The sequence below is a fragment of the Caloenas nicobarica genome, chromosome 3 (genome assembly GCF_036013445.1).
Source record: "Caloenas nicobarica isolate bCalNic1 chromosome 3, bCalNic1.hap1, whole genome shotgun sequence".
Classification (NCBI taxonomy): domain Eukaryota; kingdom Metazoa; phylum Chordata; class Aves; order Columbiformes; family Columbidae; genus Caloenas; species Caloenas nicobarica.
Window position 1 is genome coordinate 68,788,572 of NC_088247.1, and position 10,983 is coordinate 68,799,554.

Consider the following 10,983-nt stretch of genomic DNA (forward strand, 5'->3'; position numbering starts at 1 on the left):
TTTCCAACCACCGCCCTGAGCACTTTCAAAAAACAAGCTGCTACTCTGAATGTAAAAGCCCTCACTGAAATAGCAAATAACAGGAAAAGAGTAAGTCAGGCATCATTGGAACAGATGAGTGACAGAATTTTATAAGGTATGTCTGTATATATACATGTGGACACAGATTAAGAAAGGCAAAACTATAAAAAAAAGTTCAGAGTTCCCATCTACTTTGCAAATGACATTTTTCTTTAAATCACTCAATGAAATTTTCTATACTTGTTAAGTTGCTATGGCATCTGAGCTCATCCAACAAAATTTGACAGATTTTTATCTGTGGCTCACAAACCACGCTGAGCAAATTGAAAATCCCCGGTTACACCGTCATTTATATCATTTCCTGTGAGATAAGTTTGAAGAACAAACTTAACGCATACAGCGTGTCTGTGTATGGGCAGGGTTGCATAGCTCATGAAGCAGGATGACACTTGTCTGACATAATGCCTGGAGAGTGACAAACACTGCATGGGACGCTCTAGTGCTTTTATAAATAAGAGCGGACCAGAAAAATGCTTTAATGCTGAGAGAAGACTGGACGGTCTCTTCAGAGAGAAGACAGCTGATCAGACAGTCTCTTTGCTGTGCACTAGGCAAATAACTGAGGTTGCACGTTCTTCTTTAATGCTTGAATTTTGTTGTTTCTAATCTTTCCCCCACCTAAAGCTGATGCCTGTTGGATGAGGCTGGGAAGACAGGAGCACCGGGTTTAAAGGAACCTAAATGCCCGCTAAGATGGCACTGGCCAGTTCACTTTCTAGCAAGCCAGTGCCACCACGCTCCAGAAAAGTTCCTACAGCAGGGGTGGAAGTGCACCAGAGCAAGCTGGATTTTTTCTGCAAGCTGGGCTATGGCAAGCAGGACATCTGCAAAGTGCTGGAGAACCTGGGCCAAGAGGCTCTGGAGGATGATGTCCTGAAAGAGCTGATTCGCATGGGGAGCAAACCTCAAGCTCTGGAGAACCAGGCTCAGCCTTCCCCGCTAAAACTTGTTGCCCGTGGCTCATGTAGCACTTCACCAGGATTGAAGTGGCTTGGAGAAGATGAAAGTGATTCTTCTGATCATTTGAGACCCATCGTGATCGATGGCAGCAATGTTGCGATGAGGTAAGCTCTGTTTCCTAAAAGGGGTCTATCTTTCTCTGAAGATTTCGAGTTTTACAGCTGGTGTTCTGAAGTATGTTTTTATTCAGGTGAGAGGTGCTTTGGTGTATTTGATGTATAGAGTATGAACCACTCCTTATTCCCGTTCTTCACCTGAGGCACAGCTTCTAGGGACCTGCTGTCCCTATGCTCATAAGTGCGCATGCTCAGTGTGATCACTCTTGCTCGGCACGTTGGTTTTCCACAAGCCGCCAGCGAGCTCACTGCTGCTGCATACGGCAGCGTGATCCGGCAGCTCGCTCTCCCTTTCCGCTCACTATTGATCTTTACGTGCCTTTTCAAATGGGTACCTATCTGTATGCTGACATATTTCCACTGATGACCAGCTAGACAGGACAGCCCAACTAGCCTAAGAAGGAGAGGGAAAATAAAGACGGGTGGCTGTGGTTCCTAACAACATCACAGCTGTACTGTTTGGACTTGCAAGTAAACCCCAACAATGTTCCCAGATCGTATATTTTTGTTGGTTTTCGGTTTGGCTTCATTTTTTATGGAAGTAGCAGGGAATTTCTAGTTGACTTGTACTAAATAGTCTCTTTTTCTCCTTAATGAATTCTGCTTCTGGGAAATTTCACAGCAACTCATTCTGGCCTATTACGTTTCCTAAGCAGTGCCCTGACACCGTGAAACCACTCTTGCTTGTGGGGAGCCTGGCACATCCATGTAGATGTGAAGTCCAAGGGCAGTTGTGGGTTGGTCTCTGCCTACCCGAGCAACACGAACAGCCAGGGGCCCCAGCAGTCGAGAGCCCAGGACACTCTGGCGATCCACCGTTTTTCCCTGTTAACTTCTCTTCCTGCTGAGCATGGCCAAGCCCGTCCTTGCAGGTTGGGACAGGGCAGAGGAAGCCTTCCTCCTTCCCTTGGCTTTGATGTGAGGTGAGATGAAAGCACATCCCTTCTGGCTGGAGGGCAAAGGGGACAAGCACATCCAGAGCAACTGGAGACTAAGCATATTATGCCATCTTCTGGATGAAGGGAGAAATCCCATCTGAAAAGGAGGATTCCTCGGTCAGCGCAGTGAGAAATACACAACAATGCAAAATTGCTCAGCCTTGGCTGGGCTGTGACCTCAATACCCAGTTGTTAGGGTCTTCTGTTCCCATTTACATTGTCACCCGAGACCCTCCTTAGGGTGTCCTTCTTGCCTCTCTGCAAAATAAATGAACACCCATTCAGACAGAGCAGCTGAGCTGAGCACCTGCCCTTTCATTGTGTTAGGGGTGATACTAACCCTGACTGGCCGTGTGCTTCTTTCTCCTGGCACAACTTTGTCCTCGCCAATTTACCAGGGCTTTTTTAGAGCAGGTAGAGGTGGACAAGGCAGAGAACAACATTGTTTCCAAGATGGCAGAAGATGCACCCTTGCCACTGAGCAGAGGGCCCAGAGTGGGTTGGTGGCTAATGAGATAATGCATGTTTTGAGATCGGAGTACTCTGGGTGAGCTCCAAGATCATCCCACTGTGCCAGGCCCTGCACAGGGGCTTGCTAGACAGAACTTATTTAAAGCAAATGTCATTACAGGTATGTGCAGCAAATGACTTGAGCTGGCATGTCGTATTGCCTTCCTAGACCACGTGCCCACCTAAATGGGTTTTCAAGAATCCGCACGTGTTTCTAGCATGTGAAATTTATATATTTTTGTATAATAATTTCCAAAATATGAGTCCAAGACACGCAGGGAAAAGGGAAGGTTTTAAAGCCCTGCTCCATTGCATGACAGACATTGGTGTTCAGTAATGTTGACACTGCAGCACACCATGCTTGTACATGCTATTTTAGGTACAGGTTCCCCGGATTTGTCTGCAGCAATGTAGCACTAACTGGATTAAGTGATAACGCTGAGAAACAATTCCAGCTGCCTCCTCTTGCTCACTCTGCTTGTCCTTTTGGCTGAATCACTTGTGCTTCAGTGCTTTACCTTCTGAGCCAGGGCTACATCTAGAATTACTTTCCTAAAGCTGACAAGGTTGTATATATGAGTAGTCAATGTTAAAGCAGGCTGTTGTTGAACTTTGAGTTGTGGTATTAAAGATGTACCTAGGCTTCCTTTTAGAGGCAGTTATCAGAAAAAGTCACCTGCACTTTCAATTCACCTGTCCATCCAGGTGACTTTATATCTACCCTGAGTAGATCCTGTCCTTTAAAACTGAACAGTTGCTCTAGAATGGAGATTAGAAGCGCTGAGCACTTCAGACCATTTATTATTGGGGGGTGAGTTTTGGTTTGGTTTGGTTGTTTATTTCTTAAAGGCTGCCTATTGCCTGTGTAGCTATTAATAAACAGCTGGGTTTCTCCCTGCAAACTGCTCTATTTTTCATTTGTGGTCACCACTTCAGCACTGAAACTTTTATTAGATACAAGATGGAGCTTTGATTATGAGGCTGATGTAGGCAAAACCTAGATTTGAATTCCTGGGGGATGGCAGGGAGAGAGGCTTTTAAGACTGTGGCATCATCCTTGACTGGTCCATCACTGCAGGCAAGTATAGTAACTGAGAGAGTCGTTTACAAGTATATTTTGCAGAGGTGAAAGCCTGAGTGAGACTGTAGTGACATTATCCAGAAAGCTCAAAGTACAAGGATAAGGTTTCTGTAGAAAATTAGGATTTTTTTTTTAGGACTTTGTGTAGAGTTTATTTTTGTTTCCTTGTGCAGAGGTAGTTAAATTACCACCCTTTACACATGCATCGCATTGTTACTAGTGTTAGACAAGGGAGTGAAAAGCAGTAAGAACTTTCAATAAGGGGTGGGGGGAGAAACTTAGGGAGGATATCACCCCAATTGTTTTTCTTGAGGTTGTGTTCTCTGTGTTGCCTGCACGTTGATAATTCTCCAGTACCCACCTTGCCTGCGTCCTCTATAGCATGCATCCTAGGTCTTTCGTACTTCTCTGTGCAATGAAGACAAAATCCACCAGCTAGGGCAAGATGAAGATGGGCCTGAGGTGCCTGTGGCCATCTCCAGTAAGGCCCTGGTGTCCTGGGTTAGGTTCTCCATATTTCCCATCCTGCCTCTAACAGTTTTCCTTCCCCCATAGTTCCACTCCTGTTCCCAAAAGAGGTCAGCAGCAGAATGACCTGTGATCACACTTGCAGCAGCTTCAGATGTTATAATCCCTAATGTCACTGTTACCACAGAAGAAAATGCCCACATTTTATTTCTCATAGGAGAGCCTTGTGGGTTTCTGCTTGTGCTGGAAGAAACTCTGACTCCTCAAACCATTATCAGACAAGGCATGTGAAGGGTCTGACACAGCCTAAGGTCTTGCTGGTACTTTAAGACCCAAGTTCATCCAGATACAGGCAGAAGGAACAGGCTTGGGTAACAGGTAGGTCATACTGATGGTAGATAGGATACCTCTGTTTTCAAGCATCCAAACTGCTTCAGATAACAAGCTTCTGGTTTCACTGGAGGAGGTGTTTGCGTCTGTCCAACCAGGCCACCCTACCAGGTTGCTTTCTTGGAAACTGGTGAATGACACGAAAGTTGTTTGGTTTGCCTTTTCATTACTGGCTGAGTTAAAGAGAAATCTACCTTCTTGAAAGCTTTTCCTCACCATCCTCCTCCTTTTTTTTTTTTTATAGTCATGGAAACAAAGAGATATTCTCCTGCTGGGGGATCCAGCTGGCAGTGGATTGGTTTCGAGAAAGGGGGCACACATACATCAAGGTTTTTGTCCCACTCTGGCGAAAGGAGCCTCCTCGACAAGACAGTCCAATTTCAGGTAGGTCACTGTCTTGGCCATGATTTGGCAATCATCAGGTGCATTTTGGAGACAGGAGGTGTAAAGAGTCCAGTACAGTTTTGCCCTGTAAAGATAAACACAGTGCAAGTTGTGTATCAAGTTTCCATAATTTAAATTAGCCATTAATTTATTGCCACACACTCCTGGCTAGCCGCTATTACAAAACTGCATGCAAGGCTTTGTTACACTGCTTTGAGCCTTCTGCTTTAGAAGCACAAGTTACTGCCACCTGAGTTAAAGAAAATGAGATTGTCAGCTCACAAGCCTGCAGAGCTTTTAAGGCCGGTCAGGAGATGATGACATCGTTTCACACATTACCCAAAGGTGGCCGTATCCAAAGCGTTCACTACTGCGTGAACTATTATCTGCTAGCCTTTTACTCCGACACAGGAACTGCATGGGTTCCTCTTCCAGGAGAAGGAAATGCACCATCTGAAGTCCGTGGAGGGTGGTGAGATTTAGTTTGTGTGGAAATAGATCAGCCAGATTTGTGCCAGGAGCTTGGCATCTGCAGCTGCAGTGGTTGGTGGTCTGCTTTTCTGTGTAGTGGGAATGACAAGAAGCCAGAGTGTCCTCAAGGGCAGCAAAAAATTGCTTTTTGTTTATTTTACCAGGCACATTTTATCTCCCAGTAACACCCATACCAGGGCTGGTTATGGGTCTTCTAGCATCTAGTGGGGTAAAAGGGAACTACAGGGGTTCAGCGTATCTCTGGTGTGGAATTCAAGGCATCCTTCTATGGATAAGACTTAAAAAAATTTTTAAAAGTATCTCAAATGTTATGATTAGATGCTTTTGTAAAAGACCTAATTTTCAAGTTGCCAAATAACCACCAGATATCAGTGCATCTGAAAGTCACACCACTTTAAGTTGCCTACAGAACATGATTGAGACTTGGTCATTATTAAGAGTTCGTTGTGGGTTTTGTTTGTTTGTTTGTTTTCCCCTTCTGTTTCTGCCACCCACCTCACCAGATCAGCACATTCTTGAAGAGCTTGAAAAGCAATCGATCCTTGTGTACACCCCATGCCGTAAGGTGAAAGGCAAGAGAGTAGTTTGCTACGATGATCGCTACATAGTGAAAGTTGCTTATGAGAAAGACGGAGTCATTGTTTCTAATGACCATTACCGGGATCTCCAGAATGAAAACCCCGAGTGGAAATGGTTTATTGAGCAGCGACTACTCATGTACTCTTTTGTCAGTAACAGGTAAGAGACAGCTGTTGCTAAGCAATCTTTAATTTAAACATTATGTCAGCTCCAGCATCAAAGCACCTCCCACCAGTGGCAGAGTACATGACCCTTTTTCTGAAGAGGATTTACCACAACTTCTCTTATCTCATTTCTTTAGTTCCGGCTCCCTCAGCTTTGGTCTTAAATCCCTCATGTCACTCTTCGATGAACTTCTCAGTTTGAAAAGCAATATTAGTGACCAGCTTTGCTTCTTTCCAGTTCAAACTGGAATGTTAACCCAAGGCCTGGTAGCCTCTCGTTTCTGTTTCATAGCAGGATAAGAGAATTAGATCAGTGAGAGGAGGCTCGCTATCTGGCAGTATTTTTAATCCCACTACAAGGCAGAACAGCCCCCTTTCCCAGCTTTTCTAATAACAACTTTCTAGAACAGATGCCACCTCAAATGGAGGCACTCTCTGTGGGTCAGGATGGAGACTTGGCTCTCCCACCACCAAAACTGGGTGTGATTGCTTGGCACTGAGTTTCAGTTTCCCTGTAATGCTGTTCGCAGAAATGCAGTTGCTGAAATCAATATATTGTATTTCTCAAAGCTCCAGTCCATTATCTCCAACTACCACCAAGCTTCTTCCCTAGATACTAATGGGTTACAAATATTTATATGATATTTTCCTTCCTATTTCGTAGGTCTTTTCAGAACCCTTTCCTCAGAAAGCCTAGCCGTTACTCTGAAGCTCATTTGAATAGTTTCAGTGGAACCTCCTTGCACGGTTTTGGGAACCTCTCAAAAAACACAGCCTGAAGTTGGGGGTTTCAGTCCCATTATGCAGCTGAACAAATTCTTGGTGGTGCCCGGGTGGGTGCAGAGGGACAAATTCCCTTCCCCACTTGCCTGCGACTCCCTTCACCTGACAGAGACTTGTTCCACGGGTGGGCGTTGTGCAGATTCATTTGCAAACAAGTCTAGAGAAGCTAATTAGTTTTCTTCCTGAAACATCACATTCAGGCACTGGCATAGGAGAATAGACGGTTTTATCTGAAGCATTTTTGCGGGCCTTGTAGCAGGAAGCCTTCACTGAACCCTTGAAGAAGGCTGGGCTTGTTTATCACACCACATGTGCAATCAGCTGTAGCTCTGAATTAACCGCTGGCTTTTTAAATCTCATTCTCCTACAAGTACTTAGTAAGAGAAAAGTGAGTTTGTTGTGGAAGGGAGCTGTCGGTGAGGATGGCAGGGCTGGGACCACAGAAGAGTTTGCTGCTGCTTCAGAGAAAAGGGAAGTGATGGATGGGGCTGCCAGCTGGCCAGAGCTACACCAAGCCGCCGTGTATTCCCAGTTGTTTTAAGTTATCAGGAAAAAACAACTACATGAAGCTGAAGTATTGGCTTGGCAGGCAGGAAGGCACGCTGTCTAGTAGCGCAGCCTGAAGGCTGGGCTACAAAATGAGCCCAAGGATTTTTCTTCCCTAAGCTTGTGCCACAAACTGTGATGGCACTTTAGCTCCAAAAGCTTGAGGTATTTTTGTTACCCCTGTGACTTTTTCCTTTTTCAGGTTTATGCCTCCTGATGATCCATTAGGCCGGCATGGACCCACTCTTAATAACTTCCTCAGCAAAAAACCAGTGCTTCCTGAACCAAAATGGCAGCCTTGCCCCTATGGTGGGTGTCTCTCCGTGCTGTGAACTGCCACCCCTCTTCCTCCTGCCCCTTGCTTCCTCGTGGCACTTTCCTTCGGCTAAAGGCAAGTGCTGTTGCCATGTACTGCCCGTACAGCTCATTTTGCGGTAGAGTTTTCGGCCAGGGTGGTGCTTTTTTCCCCTCTTGCTTAAGTGGCTTCAGCCTCAGCAGCAGTTTCTGGCTTCTCCATCCTCACCTGGGCGCAGCACCCAAACCAGGCACCGTGGATGTGCTGACCCTGCCAGCCTGCACACACTTTTCACACTGCAGGGTGGACTTCCATTACAGCACTCGGGAAAAGCCATCCGAATACTCTCCCCCCCAAAACCAGCTTTCCAGTAACGTGCAGGTTTCTCAGAAATAAACCTCTATACCGTTTTTAAAAGCAACCCTTCGTAGCAGCAGGTCTCCCAGCCCACTGAGTGCAGCAACTGGAACATGAACGAATTTCAGACACTTCACAGTAGCAGAGACTTCCTTTCCCTGCTGCTTCACCCTGCTATTTAGGTCAGCAATATTTAAATCTAGGGTCAAAAGTACTGAATTGGAAAAGAGCACTTCCCATCTTTGCTGTTTGTCCTCACCCCACTCGTGCAAATGCACAGTGCTGGGGAAAAGTGATGAGTATGTTAACTGACGTGGGTGCTAGCGACAACCTCTTGTTTGATTTATGATTCTTTCAGGTAAAAAATGCACCTATGGCAACAAATGCAAATTTTACCACCCAGAGAGACCACATCAAGTTCAGCTCTCGGTTGCTGATGAGCTCAGGGCCAAAATAAAGGTTCCGTTAAACCTGGGGAAAGAGGAGGAGCAGCGTAACCGCCCACTGTACAGGACCCGTGAGGAGTCTGCATCACCTGATGGCTGCACAGAAACGCGGCGAAAAGCCGACGGCTACACAAGGGCTTCCTGCTACCCAGGCTGGTCCCAGGGGAGCCGTCGTGAGCAGCTATCTGCCACTTGGGCTGGTGGCCCCAGCAGCGACCTGGGGCCAGACCAGCGGTTGCTGCAATCAGAGCTGCTGAGACACCAGCTGCTCCCGGAGAAGATGTCAGCGCTGTCCATCAGTGACGACACGTACAGTTACTGTGGGTCCATACGTACCTCTCAGGACAGAGAGGTGATGGACAGCCCTCATCACTGCAGTGACCTCAGGCACAACCCGTACTCGCTTCGTCACCCCCATAGCTCGGACCACACCTGCCCTTTCCAGCAAACGGTGCTCCCGCCTGTGCAGGGCGGGATGTGCCCGGAGCACAGCTGGCCTCAGGAGTGCTGCGCCATGCACGGGGTGGGTCAGAGGAGCCGCTACATCCCTGCTGGTGCTCAGCACAAACAGGACCTGGACACTCAGCACCACGTCTTGCCACAGTCTGCAGCTCTTCCCCCTGACCTGCCGCACTTGTACAGCGAGCATCAGCTGCAGCAGCGTGTCCCCAGCCAGCCCCCTCGGCAGCCCTTTCTGTTAGACTCCAGCAACAAGCTGGGCTTCTTCCAGAAAGCCCATGCTTACCCCCATGCCTCTTACAGTGACTACTGGCCCACCCCAGCTGCAAGGCCACCTTCTGTCCAGCAAGAAAACGTCCACAGGGAGCTGTGCTCCCTTTTCCCTTATGGTGAGGTGAACCACATCATGGCTTTGTACCCTGATATCAAGGATATTGCTAGCTTGACGTTACTCATTCAAAGACACAGAAACTTGTGAAGCCTCCATATCAAACTTTTCCCAACAGGCACAAATCCTGGGGCACAAAGCTAAAGCATAATGAAGTGCTATGGAAAGGCTTGATGGCAAGGGCTATAGCTGTTCAAGGAGCCAAAGTCTAAGCATCAACCAGCTATGTTTCATGGGGCATCAGGTCAAGGCAAAGGCTCCTGCTCACTGCAGAGGGATCTCATTCACCTCCCATGGAAGTGAATGTAAGGGCTAAGGGGAACTGGTCTGTCAGCATTTGAACCTCCCCAGTGACTGGTTTCAGGATGGCGCAGATCTTCGTTAATGCCTTGAAACACTAGACATGTTTTTTAAGTCTTAGCCTACTGTTCTACTACCATAAAAAAAACAAGCTCCATGGGTCCCAGTAACAGGCTCTCCAGAGTCCCTGTGACTACTTGATAAGCTAGCACGTAAAAGTAATTTGGCCTATTTCCCTGACCTGTGCTCTCTGCTAGGAGGTGTCTTTGGACCCATATTATTACCTTCTAGCTTTCAAAAACACATCTTGTGTTTATAAACCAATGCTCTGAACCCACAGAATCGCTAGCAGAGGTGGTGGAGATACTCCAGAGCACATGAAGGTAGGTGCAGGTACATTTCTTGGGTATCACACACAATATTGCCTCAGTCTTTAATAGTAAGACCAGTTGTTCTGTGAGTACCCAGCCCCGTGAGGTGGAAGACAGGGATGGGGAGCAGAATGAAGCCCCAATAATCCAAGGGGAAATGGCTGGCAAGCTTCTACACCACTTAGATACACACAAGTCTAGGGGACCCGATGGGATCCACCCATGGGTTCTGAGGGAGCTAGTGGGGGTGGTCACTAATCCACTTCCAATTATTAACAGTCCTGGCTACCTGGGGAAGTCCCAGTTGACTGGAAGTTGGCAAAAGTGACGCCCATCTGCCAGAAGGATGACCTGGTAACAAGCAATAGGACAAGAGGAAATGGCCTCAAGTTGTGTCAGGAGAGGTTCAGATAGGATACTAGGAAACATTTCTTCACCAAAAGGGTTGTCAGGCATTGGAACAGGCTACTCAGGGAAGTGGTTGAGTCACCATCCCTGGAGGTGTTTGAAGGACATGTAGACCTGGTGGTGCTTGGCAACATGGTTTAGTGGTGAAGGTAACAGTTGGACTTGATGATCTTCAACATCTTTTCCAACCTAAACAATTCTATGATTCCGTGTATGTCAAATCGGGAAAGTCATCTTCAGTATAAGTCCTGATGTGGACTCGGTTCATGGTCGTTTTTGAATTAACAGAGGTGACACCAAACGAGGAGGAAAAAAAAAAAAAGTGCTTTAAAGAGCCTCTGTTGTATCAAACAAGAAAACTATTGTTGGCTTAACCTTTAACTACCAAATGTGCTCCCATAATGCAATTATACAGCTGGTTTATGGTAACAAACATCTAAACTATGTTCTCTTTGGACATGTTTGAT

The 10,983-nt window shown here is 46.6% G+C and overlaps 1 protein-coding gene across 1 annotated transcript; it reads left to right on the forward strand.

The window, feature by feature from the left end:
- Nucleotides 1-762: 762 nt before the first annotated feature.
- On the forward strand, nt 763-9,527 carry ZC3H12D (zinc finger CCCH-type containing 12D). Its single transcript, XM_065632580.1, has 5 exons — nt 763-1,145; nt 4,789-4,928; nt 5,924-6,158; nt 7,695-7,801; nt 8,503-9,527. Exons 1-5 carry the CDS (start codon nt 763-765, stop codon nt 9,525-9,527), a joined length of 1,890 nt encoding a protein of 629 aa, XP_065488652.1.
- Nucleotides 9,528-10,983: the final 1,456 nt, after the last annotated feature.